Genomic DNA, 16,346 nt, shown 5'->3' with positions numbered 1-16,346 from the left:
ATTCACCTCAATCAGCCTTTCTACAGCACTCAGTCCTGGCGACCACTGCCTTCTCTTTGAAACTCTTTCCTCACTCGGCTGTGGACTACTACCCTTCCTACCCCATAGGCCACTAGTCACCTTTCCTGCTCCTTCTCTTCCTCCCTTCTAAAGTCTCTGCAATTTTTCTCTTGTTTGTCTCCTCCCTGAGTGATCATAGACCTATGGCTGTAAATGTTTATATTTTAAGCACCCAACTCCAGGAGAATCGAAGCTCCTGCACTTGGAACCCTTCCAGACCTCGTCCTATGTACGTCTTTATCTCGCTGTTCATTTGTGTTCTTTATAAAAATCAGTAAACATTTTATATATATATATATATATATATATTCTGATAACTCCAAAATTTATGCTTTTAGCCCCAACCTCTCCATAGAAACGTAGAATCATATATTTCCAATTGCATTCATGACTTTCCCCTTGGAAGTCTAATAGGCATCTCAAACTTAACATGCCCCAAATTTATTCTCTACCCCTCCTCCATTAATAAAATGCATCATCAATGTACCTACATCATAATGTAGCATCTTACCCAGCTTTCTGTTTCTTCATAACTCTTGTCGCTACCTGACATTACATCACATATCTATATATTTATTTTCCTTACTTCACTCCCTGGAGTTTAACCCCGTGTCAGCAGGGTCTCTTGTTTATTCATTCCTTGTAGTAGCAGAGTAATGGTCCTCTAAAGATGTCCATGTCCTCATGCCCAGAATCTGTGAATATGTTTCTTTACATGGCAAAAGGGATTTTGCAAATGTGATTAAATTGAGGATTTTAAGATGGGGAAATTATCCTGGATTATCCCAGTGGGCCCAATGCAATCACAGGGATCCTTAAGGGAAAGAGAGAGGCAGGGGAATTAGAGAAGGAGATATGACAATGGAAGCAGAGGTTGGAGTGATGTGGCCATGAGCCAAGGAGTCTGCGCAGCCTCTAGAAGCTGGAAAAGGCAAGGAACACATTCTCCCCTAAAGCCTCCAGAAGGAGCGCAGCTCTGATGACGCCTTGATTTTAGCCCCGTAAAGCCTATTTTAGACTTCTGACCTCCAGAACTTTTAAGATAATAAATTTATGTTGTTTTAAACACTTAACTGGTAGCAATTTGTTAAAGCAGAGGTAGAAAACTAATGTACTTCTGTATCTCCAGCACCTAGAATTTTCCTGGCACGTAGGTGCTAAATAGAATAGTTTTTTTGAATAAATAGTGTCATTATTTTAGATTCCATGGAGAGATATTGAAGTTTCTAATCCCTATTCTAAATATTAGCATTGAAGGTAAATGATCCATTATTTCTTTAAAAAATAGTATTTGCTTTTATTTTTGTCCAGGCAAAAGATATTTTTTTTTTGTTTTCCCAGTCTATTTCAGGCAGGCATTTTATAAGAGAGAGAGAGAGAGAGAGTGAGTTAGTCTGTGCTCACGCGTGTGCACGCCCGTAGTGATTTAAAAATCTCAGAATGTCAAGAATAGAAAGGACTCTAAAGGGCATTCAGTTGAATTTCCTGATCTGATGTTTGTGCATTTCTCACAATTTCCCTGACAAGTGACCATCCCAAGTCTATTTTAGAGCCTTCAATGATGGGAAACTCACTTTAGCTGGAGGGGTCAAGACCACTTTTGGATAGACTTTTCTGACTTTTGTCTGTTTTGTTCTCCACTTATAGAATTAAACCAAGACTAGAAATGTTAGTTATAAGCTAAAACTGACTTATTTTAACCCATTTACTAAGGATATATCTGAAGTTCGAGCCACTGATTGTCTTTACATGTGAGGTGCCTACTTTTACATTCCTGTTTGTCACAAAATCCTTATGCTGTGCCACCAGAAACCATCAAATATGCTTTTGGGGGATAAAAATCAAGATGTGATTTGCAGTTAAGTGATAAATGCGTTGCTCCTTCCTTGGGTATCTGAGGAGGCATTGAAGGTGATAATTTTTAGTAGGGAATGATATTGGCTTAACCTTGGGTTTTCACCTCTCTCCAAATACTGTTAAATTATTAATATTTATATTTTGTGGATGGTTCAGCTGATGTAGGACAGTTAATTGAATTTAGTTCAACAAATGTTGAGCTCTGTCTGTGTCTTACGCACTGTGCTCGGTACCTGAGAAAAAAAGATGATAACAGTATGGCTCCTACCCTCAAGAGAGTATCCCTCATAATCTAGTAGGGAACATAGATGTGTAAACACAGATAACAAGAAGTGATTCATGTTCTACCGATGGCACAAGCAAAGGCTTCTGAGAGTGAAGTGGCACCAGTGCTTAGTCCTGATTTGCCGGCCAGACAATGGTGGGTGGGAGATAGTAGCAGGAGAGAAGGGAAGAGGAAGAAATGGAATAAATATAATATATGAACTTTCACATATAATTGAGCACCACAGTATCTTGAATGTTCCATTAATTATATAAATAATGATAGTTTAGATGTGTGAACCTTGATTGCACTGTTGAATGGTTAATTTCCCCATAAGAATTTGCTTGCAAATGCCACAATTTTCACTTCCTATTGATGCATTAAAATAATTCATTCTCTAATGTAAGTGGCAAATGAAAAATTATGCATTAAAATTAACCATGGCATTTAAACAACATGTTAAGACTCATTTGTCCCCCGAATGTGACAGGTTTCATATCTCACTCTCAGGACTATCAAAGTAATTTGTATCAGTTGACTCTGTCTATTACTCTATATGTTCAGATGGAAGGTGGAGCTTTTTAACCTGTAGACATAGGATTTCTCAGCTACTCAGATTCCTTCTTGCCCTTGGTGAGGCTGCATTTTGCATCTCTGAGGTGACAACTACGGGCTTATCGAAGGAGAACTTTAGGGTGGTGATTGCCCTGCCATCCTTTTGGATGAAATGGTTCCTTAGAGAACTATAAGCCCATGAAGGAGGGTACCGCATCTCACTTGTTCTTTGCTGTAGCTTTAATGCCTGCCCTTGGAGGCCTTCGTTTGCTGAATGAATCAGTGAATGAATGATTGTTATCTCACTCTACTTCAAGTGTCAGCAATAAAACTGAGAGATAAGGAAACATGGTGTGATTTCTTCCTTTTATGAGCTGCCAAAGCATTTGTTCTTTTTTGCAATCTTACTATCATTTATCTGCTTATGTTTCTTGTTCATTCTGTAGTGCCAGTGATATGCCAGGCCCTGCGGAGGATCTCAGTCCTGCTCTGTCTTAATTCTCTCACCACAACAGAGTCCTTGAGAGAGGCATCACACCGTGCTTACTTTTTTTTTGTTTTTTAAAGATTGGCACCTGAGCTAACAACTGTTACCAATCTTTTTTTTTCTTTCTGCTTTTTCTCCCCAAATCCACCCAGTATATAGTTGTATATTTTAGTTGTGGGTCCTTCTAGTTGTAGTACGTGGGACGCCACCTCAGTGTGGCCTCATGAGTGGTGCCATGTCCGTGCCCAGGATCCGAACCAGAGAAACCCTGGGCCCCCATAGCGGAGCACACGAACTTAACTACTCAGCCACGGGGCCAGCCCCCGTGCTTACTTTTAACGTTAGTAAATGCTTAGTATGATATCGGTGCTCAGTAAGCATTTACCTAAAGAAGGAATATTAGCAACTTTGAAATCAGAGAGGACCTCAATGTATGGGGAGCAACAGGTACTACAGCCTTATTTGCTAGATTTCTGATAGCCCAGAACCTTAAACATATTCTTTCCCTTCTCAGTTTTGTTTTTAATTTTATGAATGAGCATGTTGAAACTACCCCAAGCTGTGCAGCTCACTCTTTCCTGTACAAACAAGAGGCAAAGGCAGGGTTGGTTGGTGGGAAGGAATCTGCTAATTTCTAGGTCCCATACCTTTGAGACAGAAGGACAGATGTGTCACTTGGCTAATGTTCAAGGATGGAGATCTAGTGTTTTTTCCTCTCTCTACCCATACACTTTTCTCGTTTTTCTTCATCTCCATATGTCATTTGATAGAAATGTATTTGTTGCTGGTCCCAAACAAGAAAACCATTATTAAGGCCATATTGAGATCTTTTACTGCTTAGACTGCCTCTGGTCTTAAATCTTTGTCTGTTTCCTTTTGCCCTTTTTTAACTAACCACCCTGCCTGCAAACCCCCCAAGTTCAAAGACTGATTTGTTAATTAGGTTGAGGCCTTTTCCCATGACCGGCTGAAACTCTTACTACAATGTGACTAGTGATATTTGTGGCCATGTGTGTACGTACTTAGGTATGTTGAGATCAGTGTGAAAAAGGCTGTCTTGGTTACAGAGAGTTTGTTTTCCATCTGTGAGAAAAGTAATGAAATTTGCATATAAGTGGGTAACATATTCAAGAATATTCAAGTTCCTGCTAAGTCCAGGGGGTACAGTGGTGAGAAGGATAGGCATAGCACAGTCTAGTGAGGGAGACTGATAATAGACAAGGAACAAATATGAAAAGCACACTCTGATCAGTTATGGACGCGAACTGGAAGTCTAGCTTCAATAGGGTGGTCAGGGACTACTTTTTGAAGATTTGACAATTAAGCTGAAATTTAGAGATCAAAAGGGATTCAGAGGGCCAGCCCTGTGGCGTAGTGGTTGAGTTCAGTGCACTCTGTTTCAGCAGCACAGGTTCACAGGTTCAGATCTTGGGTGCAGAGCTATACCACTCATCAGCCATGCTGTGGCGCTGACCCACATATAAAGTGGAGGAAGACTGGCACAGATGTTAGCTCAGGGCTGTTCTTCCTCAAAAAAAAAAAAGAAAAAAAAAGAGTATTCAGCCATGCTAGGAAGGCAGAGAAGGTCATTGCAGGCAGAGCAGAAGCAATGTTAAAAAAAAAAAAAAGAAAGAAAGAAAAAGAAAAAGAAAGGAAAAGTCTGTCCTTGAAGCAGGAATTATTTGTTCTAGGGTGAGGATGGTTGTGCATGGTCATCCGTACATTGTTCCCAGTCAGTGAGGTGGCTGCCTAGGATCAGGAATGCAAACTGTGACTGTGAGACAGGACTTCTTGGTGAATTGTTTGTATATTCCATCCTCATCTTTACACTGCTTTCATTTGTCTTTGCCACCAGCCAGTAGCTGGGAACCCAGGTAGAGAAGTACTGTGTGTTGTTTTCCCAGTTCCCTTAGCTCAGAGCATGAGTGGGTAGGTCAGAGATGGTAGGAGTGCTAAGATGTGTTTTATATATATTTTTAAAATAAGCTTGAATTGTGGATGGTGGATTTTGAGTTCATTTTTATTATTTTCAACAAATAGTGAATCAGTAAGATTTTAACAGAGGGAAACTTGAAAGTTTCCATCTTCCTAAAAAGTGGTTGGAAGCATCATGGAGAACAGTGGCTTTGATCCCAAAGTTGTAGTACCTGGAATTCTTTGGCATCTCTTAGATTTATGACTGGTTATGCCTCGTACATCTTTCCTACCTGTGTGACCTTGGGCAGGTTATTTAATCTTTTGGTATCTGTTTCCTCCTTTGTAAAATGGGAATAAAGGTAGAACCTACCTGATAGGATTATTGTGAGGATTAAACCAGTTAATATGTGTAAAGCACTTGAAACAATGCCAAGTACCCAGTAAGTTCTAAATGTGCTAATTGTTGTCACCGTCACCATCATCATCATCATCATTAGAAGTGCACTTTCCATGGCTGAGGTAACCTCTGTCAGAAACTCTCATGTCACAAGTGGTAACCAGAAATGTAAAGTTAAAAACCTTCTGTGATGTGTGTATTTGGATTTTTGTTTGTTTTCATATTAGCTTTCGTGAGATGAAATTCACATACTATAAAATTCACCCTTTTAACATGTACAGTTCAGTGATTTTTAGTATATTCACCAAGTTGTGCAACTATCACCACTGTCTAATTTTAGAATATCTCATCACTCCAAAAAGAATCATAGAACATTTTCATCACCTTCATACCCATTACCAATCTCTCCCCATTCTTCTCTCGCCTGGCGACTACTAATCTCAGTCTGTCTTCATGTATTTGTCTATTCTGACCATTGTATATACAGGGACTCATACAACATGTGGCCTTTATGTGTGGCTTCTTTAACTTATCCTAATATTTTCAGGGTTCATCCACGTTGTAGCGTGTATCAGTACTTCATTCCTTTTTGTGGGTAAATAATATTCCACTGTAAGGACATACCATATTTTGTCTGTCCATTCATTATCATAGCATTTGGATGCATCTGGGTCGATTCCATTTTCTTGGCTATTATATATAATGTTGATATGACATTCATGCACAGATTTTGTGTGGACGTATGTTTTCATTTTACTTGGATATATACTGAGGAGTGGAATTGCTGGGTCATATGGTAATTCTATGTTTAACATTTTGAGTACCAACCAAACCATTTTCCAAAGTGGCTGCACTATTTTACAATTCCACTAGCAATGTATGAGAGTTCCAATTTCTCTACATCTTCACCACACTTGTTATCATCTGTCTTTTTTATATTAATCATCCTGGTGGTGTGAAATGGTATCTCATTGTGGTTTTGATTTGCATTTTTCTGATGGTCAGTGTTGAACATCTTTTTATTTACTTATTGGCCATTTGTGTATCATCTTTGGAGAATTGTCTATTCAAATCCTTTGACTATTTTTTAATTGGATTATCTGTCTTTAGCTTTGAGTTATAAAAGTTCTTTATATGTTCTTCATATAAGTCTCTTATCAAATAAATGATTTGCAAATATTTTCTCCCAATCTCTGGGGTTTTTTTCACTTTCTTGATGGTATCTTTTGAAGCACAATAACTTTTAATTTTCATAAAGTCCAATTTATTTATTTATTTTGTCATTTGTACTTTTGATGTTATATCTAAGAAATCTTTGTCTAATCCAGTGTCAGGAAAATCTACTCTTGTGGCCTTTTCTGAGTTTTATAGTTTTAGCTCTTATATTTAAGATGATCCATTTTGAGTTAATTTTGTATAAAGTGTGAGGTGGGGGCCCAATTCTATTCTTTTGAATTGAGATATCCAGTTTTCGCAGTACCATTTGTGAAAAAAACTATTCTTTCCCCACTAAATTGTTTTGGCAACCTTGTCAAAAATCAATAAGTGGAAGGGTTTATTTCTGGACTCTCAATTCTATTCCATTGATCTATACGTCTATCTTTAGACCAGTGCCACACTGTTTTGACTACTGTAGTTTTGTAGTAAATTTTGAAATTGGGAAGTGTGAGTCCTCCAACTTTCTTCCTCAATATCAACTTTATTCTTCAGTATTATTTTGACTATTCTGGGTTCCTTGCACTTCCATGTGAATTTTTTTTTTTTTTTTTTTTTTTTTTGCTTGAGGAAGATTAGCTCTGAGTTAACATCTGTACCAGTCTTCCCTTATTTTGTATGTGGGTCATCACCACAGCATGGCTTGACAAGTGGTGTAAGTCTGCACCCAAGATCTGAACCCATGAACCCGGGCTGCCAAAGTGGAGCACACAGGACTTAACCACTGGGCCATGGGGCTGGCCCTTCCATGTGAATTTTGAGATCAACTTGTCAATTTCTGAAAAAAAGGCAGCTAGAATTTTTATAGAGGTTGCATTGAATCTGTATATATCAATTTGGGGAGTATTGCCATCTTAACAATATTAAGTCTCCTGCTCCATGAACATAGGATATAGGATGTGTTTCCACTTATTTAGATCTTCTTTAGTTTCTTTCATTAATAGTTTGTAGTTTTCAGTATGTCTTGAACTTCTTTTGTTAAATTTATTCCTGAGTATTTTATTCTTTTTGATGCTGTTGCAAATGGGGTTGTTTTCTTAATTTTATTTTCATATTGTTCATTATCATATGTTTAGAAGGGCTTTTTTGTTTTTTATTTTATTCTGGTAAAACATATATAATATAAAATTTACAATTTAATCATTTTTAAGTGTACAATTCACTGGCATTAAGTATTCAGTGTTGTGTAACCATCACCACTAGCAATTTTGAGAACTTTTTCATCATTCCAAACAGAAACTCCTTACCCATTAGGCAATAACTCTGCATTCCTCCTCCCCCCAGCCCATAGGAGAAACCTCTAATTTCTGTCCTACGAATTTGCCTATTCAAGTTACCTCCTATTAGGAGAATCATACAATATTTTCTTTTGTGTCTGGCTTATTTACTTAGCATAATGTTTTCAAGGTTCATCCATGTTGTAGCATGTATCAGAATTCCATTCATTTTTATGGCTAAATAATATTCCATTGTATGTATAGATCACATTTTGTTTATACATTTTTCTGTTGATGGACACTTGGGTTGCTTCCACCTTTTGGCTATTGTGAATAATGCTGCTATGAACAATGGTGTACAAGTATCGGTTCAAGTCCCTGCTTTCAATTCTTTTGGGTCTATACTTAGGAGTCGAATTGCTAGATCATATGGTAATTCTATGTTTAACTTTTTGAGGAGCTGCACCATTTTATATTCCTACCAGCAATTCATGAGGGTTCTCTTTTCTCCACATTTTCACCAACGCTTATTTTCCATTTTTTGACTAATAGTCATCTTAATGGATGTGATATTCATTTTTAAATTCAGAATTAGACTGCATCTAACAGTGTTTTTAATGGTAGAACACCTGATCCTTCAGACAGATACATGCAAAGTGTATTTCATTGAAAAAAAATCAAGGAAAACTGTGAATTTTCTTTATTCATTGCTAGCTTTATTTCCTGCTTATAATTGTAATTTCCATAATTTGCTATAGTTGAAGATAAATAATTAAATGAAGGCTGGACTTTTAGAAGAGGAATGCTGAAAATTTCTATATATATCAATTAAAGTTTGGAAAATATAACTTTTCCTATCTTTTCTATGATGTCAAAGACAACGGAAACCACTGTCAGAACCCCACCAGACAAGGGTGAAGGGATCTGTGGATATTTCTTGAACCCCTCATTAACGACATCAGAATGTTTCCCAACAACCTTGAAAAAGAAAACAGAAGACATGAGCGACCTGCCCTCTGAGAGCCAAAGAAGCATACCGCTCGCTGTGACTGACGCTTTAGGGCATATTATGGAACAACTCAATGTTTTGACACAGGTGGGTTGGCATGCTTTGCACTTGGGGGTGATGTATACAAAACAATCCTGGTTAAAGCAGGCAGCAGAACTAGTAGGGCAGGGGTAAAGTTTTCTTTCTTAGCAAGGCAAGCTCAAGGTGACAATCAATGTAGTAAGGCATGATCTGCTGAGCTGCTCTAGCAAGATCTAGTGGAAGTAAGGCCAGAGCCCATGCACATGTATGCATGTGTGTGCACGCACACACGCACAGAGTGCTATATATGGCATCTGGGGGCTGGAAGGGGGCAGTGAAGACTATGAAGAACAGTGGTGGTAGTCCATGCTATAAACATATTTGATCCTGGGCAGTAATGTTTTGTCCTAAGAATTTTCAATGCATCATATTCAGATTAGGACATTATCAAAGAAATATTTAGGACCATACAAAAATTGTATTGGGATTAACCATTTCTGGTTAAAATGAAATATTGGCAATGTTTACAGTTCTTGACTCTGAAGATATTCTCACTGTCCAATATTTAACGTCCCTCATTTCAAAGCTTCTTATATTGATGCTGTGATTTTCTGGAGGTGATGGTTTTTGTATTACCCAGTTCTTCGATGCCAGTTTGCCTCTGCAAAGAAGGAATACCATGGATCTTAATATATCAAAGGTTTTCCAACTCTTGGTTAGGAGATATAAATATCATTTTGTTGAAGTGGACATACCAGAGGGTTTTCTTCCAGCTTTGCTGATTCGTTGTTTCCTTTGACACAGTCCTGGTGTTCCTCTTTGATATGTAGAATGAAGATACCAATATTTGTCAGAGTGGACATTGTCACAAGTTATACAGAATGAAAGGCTATAATGTGAACTAGAGAGATGTCAACTACTTTTCCAGAACAAATATTTCAAGTTGAAATAGCTCTTGCATAGAAATCATCTAATTCTCCTCTCAGCCCTGGCTGTGCATTATAGTTACCTAGGCAGTTAAATGTACAGATCTCCAGTTCTTATCTCCAGAGAATCCATTTCCATTGGTCTGGGAAGGGCCCTGGCATTGGTCTTTTAAGAACCCCATATGAATCTGTTCTACAGCCAGGGTTTAGAGCCACTAATTAAATGAATATTTTTACCCTCTATATAACATCTCAGGGCCATGGGGGTTAAGGGGGACGTTTGTGTATTTGGAGTCCTAACAAATTATAGGAAAGAGCCATGTGTTTGAAATTATTGTAAGATTTGTTCAATGAAAATCATATTAAAATCACCAATTTTTCCTTTTCAGTATTGTGCTGGAGGTGACTTTCTCTGTATTTATCAGACATTTATTTCCTTTAAAGGCAGTTTTCCTCTCAGCTTCCATACCACAGTTAGTTTTGGTTGCCTTGTTTCCGTATCGCCATGACTTCCTCACCTGCACTGTTGCATCCAGTGTCGGGGCCTCATTAGGGCCTCTCCCAGGGAATCTGTACAGTCTCTGCTCTTTCAGCCCCATGACCCGTTTCTCCTTCTCTATGCCCGATTCAATGTTAAATGAATCACTTTAAGCTTTATTGAATATCTCTATGACTTTTTATTTTTAATTTTGAAGGGCTGGCTTTGTTTTTATTAAAGAGGTTAAAAGCAGGCACAGTACACTTGCAAAATGGGAACAGTGAATCTCTGGGCAAGTAGCAAGTAAAATAAACATGTTCTAATTCACTTTAATTACAGATGACTGAACATCTCCCAGTTCAGTGGCAGTGTTTATAACCATCTGTACTGAACTATAATTAGAAATAAATTAAAATGAAATTACGTTTTAGATGGTAGATAAACAGAGTTAACCAGTGTTAAAGGTGTTGATGATATAGGTATCAGTAGTGTGTGGAATTGTGATAATGTATGTAAAGTATCTGGCAAAATGCTTGGCCCAGAAATGGTAGAAAATATTATCAGCATCGTTATTACTGTTAATTAGTCATAATCTATAGTATGGAATATGAAAGCAAAAGCTATTAAATAATGACATTTTAAAAAATTGACTGCCCTCAGAGGGTGGTAGGGAATCAATTCATTATCTTGAAACTTGTTGACCAAAATAACCAAGCATTTATCCTGTCTTTCCTCTGGGAACTCAACCACTGGGGAGCCAGATAGTAGATGAGGCAAGTATCTCTTATTTATAAATTATTCTAACTAATAAATTTTTTAAAATGATGAACGTAGAATACCATCATTTGCAATCCCCAAGAATTAATAGATCTAGGCATTGAGTAGTTACTAAGAGCATGAAAAGAGAAATGAGCAAACCTTAGTAATGTGCCTTCTGGTGAAAGAACAGACCACCGCCTATTGTCTTGCCACAGCCTCTAACCAGAGTCTAATCAGGCCTTTGAATCCAGCTGCCAATTTACAGAAGATACAGAGGATAGAACAGACTGAACTGCACTGAGGTGCTGTCCCTGAAATCCAGACTGATGGAAACTCTGCAGGTCAAATGGCCGAAGCCTGTCCACAGACAAACTAAAGAAAAGAAAAGGAGAGGGGGAATCTGTAGACTAGGAGACTTTAAATGACATATCAGATCTTGAAAATGGGTAAGAAAATTATAGTGTCTAGGGCTGTACACCTGAAAGATGAAACCATAAAGAAACACAAGGAAGTGATTTACGATGGTCAGGGTAGTAGGTCCCGTGGTGGGAGGGCGGGGGATTCTGGTAGGCACATGGAAAGCACTGTGGGGCGGCTGGCAGAGTTCTAGTTCTTGGTCTGGGTGCTGGTTATAAGGGTGTTTATCTTGTAAGAATTCATTAAGTGATGTGTTTGGTGCAGCTTTCTGAGTCTGTTTTATTTTATAATAAAACGTCTTTAAAAGATATAAAGCCTGAAGGTGAAGTCTAACAATATCACAAAAAATTAGATTTCCCAAATTTAGAAGTAGTCATTTGTGAGTGTGAGTGTGTGTGTATGTGTGTGTGTGTGTAGTCATATACTCATTTTTGAGCTTCAGGAGTTAGAAGAACTAATATTCATCAAGTCCTGTGTGCCAGGCTCCAGCTTAAACATTTTACGTGCATTATTTCATTCCGCCTTTCTAACAACCCTATGAGGTGCTGTTATCATCTTCTGGGTGTGAGAACTGGTGGAATCATTATGATATTTTCAAAGTAAACCAGGTATCCAGTTTGGGGTGTTTGGGGTGGTGTAGGTATGGTTCATCATGCATTGATTGTGATGGAATGACTGTGATGACATCTAGGTAGCACCTGAGCCAGGCATGTGGCCTCCCATCCCCACCCCTATGCCCCCCCCAGGCCCATGTAGCTGGTGGCACCCCTTAGAATGCTCCCTGTCACCTCTTCCAGGGCACTGATGCTTTAGGAGATCAGACATGAGAATTGTCTGCAGAGGCCTGACCTTTTACTCCTTTTTCCTCAAATGTATCAGTTGTTTTTCTTTTCCTCAAGCTGCTTTACAGTGCTTTGCCCTGTGGTAGGACCTGGAAGCAGAGCGAATTCTGGGGCTCATTTTGAGCCAACTTCCTAGCAAAACGGCTGGCATTCCAGTTCTAAAAAGGATCTCCCTCCTATGCAGAGAGTCCCATCATCGTCCTCACCACCAGGTCACCAGGCACTGATTATTTTGTCTTCATTTTTGCAGACTGTTTCAATCTTGGAGCAGCGACTGACTTTGACAGAGGATAAGCTGAAAGACTGCCTTGAAAACCAGCAAAAGCTTTTCAGTGCTATCCATCAGAAAAGCTGAACAGAGAAGTATGAGCAGAGGCGAGATAAGTGACACAGGTACAGATGGTCAGGAAGGTAGTACAAGCTGCTTCGTGCAGCACATCCGGGCGCTCATTATCATGGCGTTTCTCATAAGGGCGAGCCACAGAACAAGGCAGAAAAGGCATAATTAAGGACTAATTTAAACACACAAATCAATGTCAAGGACTGATTTAAAGCATTCCCATTTATGACTGCAGGAATAAAGTGATAAGCATTCAAGTGGCTCTGTATTTTCCCCCATAATATTTTAAATGTCAGTTTTCATTTATAGTCCAAACCCTACCAGGAAAGTAATCAAATCTCTTGATTTCATAGTTAAATCATTTCAAATTGACCATGTTCAGGCAGTTCCTCAAAGCAATTAATGTATTTCTTTAGTGAACAACACCTTGGGGTAAAATAATTCACTTACCTCTAAAATAGCATCCTATACATGGCAGAGAATGAGTTAGTGATCCACCTCATATTTCTTTCAGTTCAAAAACAAACTGTCCTTTCTCACCAGTGCCTTGGAAAGGTGATCTTGTAAAAATTCCCAGACCACAGAATTTCCACAGCAAGGATACACTTATCTTAATTAGCAACAGCACATATGTGACACAGAGCAGAGAGTTTTTATTTGATTTAAGGTGTCCATTGTTTATCCTTTGATCAACCTGAAAGAAAATGAAGAGTTAGAAATATGTGAAGCGCACATATCTTTTCTCTCACAGATGAGTGCACTAAGCACTTTGGGTTGTGTCCGAACCTGTGATCCCAGCTTACAAAGATTACGTTAGTGTGATTTCAGTGTGCTCAAAAGCCAGAATGATGTAAGAGAAACATTTAAAAATAGGCCCACATGTATGTTCACACGCTGCAGAAATGCTGTTGCTTAGGGTGATTTTGGCCGCCGAATGATAAGTACTTAAACATTTGCATCACCATCTTCCTATTTTTTTAATGAATTATTATTTGAAACAGAATGAAAATGAGCCAGGCATTCTACAAGATCTTGGTTACAAATTAAGAATTTTGTTTTATCTTAAACAAAACGAGATTAAATTGAAGAAAAACAGATGAATTGTAGCTTGCTTTTCTGTTAACCTCTATCAAGAACAAAGAAGGTGGGAGAAGGCAGTCCACATTCATGATGTCTATAGGTGACATGGGGAAAATGCTGTCTATGTTCTGGAAAAGAAGAAAAAGTTAAGTCCTATTTCTGTAGGAATCTATATTTAGAAATTTTTTTCAAAGCAATTTCAATCGTATGTATGAGGTGATTTTTTAAAAGATCATCTCATTGTGTGTTTTAAGTGCCTTTTTATATTATACTAAGTGTGAACTTGTAGACATTTTCAAGAGTTTGTGAAGACTAAGTGGCACTGTATTTTTATAACCTCACTGAGAAGACTAGGAAATGAAATGTCATACTGATTTTTGTTTACTCTTTTTTATGCTTCAAACAATAAAGACATTTTACCTTTAAAAAAAAGTTGTTCCTTTTCTTTTTAAATGACTAGAACCTGGAAATACTAAGCTTCTTATCATCTGGATTACTCAACTTTGCTGTGCATAACTATCTCCTGTAGAACTTGTCAAAACAGCTTCCTGAGCCCTAGCCCTGGAGTTTATGATTCACTAGGTCGGGTGGGGCCCGATAATTTGTGTCTCTAACAAGCTCACAGGTGATGTTGATGCTTGTTGGCCTAAGGCCCACACTTTAGAAACCATTGATGAAGCTATAGCCACTTCTTACAAACATGGTGTTGCCACGTATTTTTATAGTTGTCATAGACTTTTATAAGTGATGTAAAAAATAGTGATGATATAAATTAAAAAGCTTTGAAACTTTTTCAAGAGGGTCATTTTATCACCCTCCATTTTTTTTTAAGCTTTTATGGATTCTCCTTGGTCTTCATCAGATTCCAGCCTTTCTTCTTCCCTAACTTATATATTCAACTGCCCAATCTAGATCTCTTGGAAGACTAGCAGACATCTTCAGATATGTCCAAAACCAAACTGTGCTGCTCACGCCCAGTTAGCGAGCTCCTCCCATAGTCTTCCCGTCTCAATAAATGGCAGAGCTCCTTCCAGATGCTCAGGCTGAAGACCTTGGAGTCATCCTTGACTCCTTTCTCTCACATCCCACATTCCATCCCTTCAGCAAATCTTATCAGAACGTAAGAAACATCTGTTCCCTTCTCACCACCTCCATCACCCACCGTGGCCCAAGCCACCGTCGCCTCTTACCTGGACGACGACATTTGCTCCTAATTGGTCTCCCTGCCGTCACCTTGCACAGTTGGCCAGAGTGGTTCTTGAAAAGTCCAAGTTAAAACATGTGACTCTTCCACTCAGAGCCTTCAGGGATTCCCATCTTACTCAAAGTAAAAGCCCAGGACTTGACAGTAGTGGCGTCCTGCCCTCTCCCTCCTCTTGGATCACCCTCACCCACTGGCCTCTGGCCATAGTGGCCTCTTTGCTTCCTTTCGAAGAAGCACATCAGCTCGCACCTGAGGGCACTTCTCCTTGCCTTTTTCTCTACTTGGAACTCCCTGTTCCCAGGTATCGCTCATAACATTCCAGCCTGCTCACATGTTGCCTTTTCTGAGATGCCCTTCCTAAACACCCTAATGGAATGGTAACCTTCCACTTGTTCCCTGCATATCTCTGGTACAACACAGATTGCAATACAGTGCTGCCTCTCCCACCATCACTTGACCTTCTCAAAAAGCAAGCAGCGTCTTAGATTTCTCAACTAGCACATTGCCTCGTGCAAAAGAGGAGCTCAACAGAAAATTGTGGAAGAAATGAGAATTTTCATTTATTCAAGTGTTTTTATAACATTATTCTCCAATTCGCTTGTAGTCAGAAGCAGTTAAAACTAGGCTGAGTGGACTGGAAGCAATAGCCTAAGTAAAAATTTAGGGGCCAGCCCCATGGCCGAGTGGTTAAGTTCACGTGCTCCGCTTTGGAGGCCCAGGGTTTCACTGGTTTGGATCCTGGGCGCGGACATGGCACCACTCATCAAGCCATGCTGAGGCGGCATCCCACATGCCACGACTAGAAGGACCCACAACTAAAATAAACAACTGTGTACTGGGGGAATTTGGGGAGAAAAAGAAGAAAAAAAAATTGGCAATAGTTGTTAGCTCAGGTGCCAATCTTTAAAAAAAAAAAATTAGACAGTCAGTATTTGGGGCTGAGTGGGCATTGCTCTCACCTGCTGTTTGTCACACAGCCCAGTCCTTACATGCACAGTATTTGAAGCCAGAAAGACTTGAGTACAAATTCTGGCTTTACTTTTCTCTGGCAGTGTGACCTCTAGGAAAGGTACTCACAAAGCTTAGTTTCCTTACCTATAAAAGGTGAAAATAATAATGTGAATTATGTTTGTGAAATGATTAGCACAGTAGCTGTCACAGGGTTAAGTGCTTAATAAATGATAGCTATTATTGCTATTTATTAATCATTTTGTTTCCTTGGACTGCATTTCCGAATAATATGATTTCAATTGTAACTTTAGAAAAGATACAGGGATTAATATTAAGTGGTAATGAATGA

The 16,346-nt window shown here is 38.8% G+C and overlaps 1 protein-coding gene and 1 long non-coding RNA gene across 8 annotated transcripts in view; one reads left to right on the top strand and one right to left on the bottom strand.

The window, feature by feature from the left end:
- The window catches only part of POC1B (POC1 centriolar protein B), a 92,133-nt gene extending 77,859 nt beyond the window's left edge, over positions 1–14,274 (top strand). For all 7 annotated transcript variants that reach the window (XM_070599700.1, XM_070599701.1, XM_070599704.1 and 4 more), the window contains 2 exons: positions 8,848–9,066; positions 12,673–14,274. In XM_070599700.1, the coding sequence (XP_070455801.1) occupies positions 8,848–9,066; positions 12,673–12,777 (324 nt within the window). In that variant the 3' untranslated portion in view covers positions 12,778–14,274. The remainder of the gene's footprint in view (positions 1–8,847; positions 9,067–12,672) is intronic.
- On the bottom strand, positions 8,665–9,857 carry LOC139080250 (uncharacterized). Its single transcript, XR_011534590.1, has 2 exons — positions 9,756–9,857; positions 8,665–9,661 (listed from the first exon to the last, which is right to left on the bottom strand). It is a non-coding gene; the product is annotated as an uncharacterized lncRNA (long non-coding RNA).
- Positions 14,275–16,346: the final 2,072 nt, after the last annotated feature.

This window comes from Equus przewalskii, chromosome 29 (assembly GCF_037783145.1).
Source record: "Equus przewalskii isolate Varuska chromosome 29, EquPr2, whole genome shotgun sequence".
Classification (NCBI taxonomy): Eukaryota; Metazoa; Chordata; class Mammalia; order Perissodactyla; family Equidae; genus Equus; species Equus przewalskii.
This window is presented reverse-complemented; position numbering and strand designations above follow the sequence as displayed.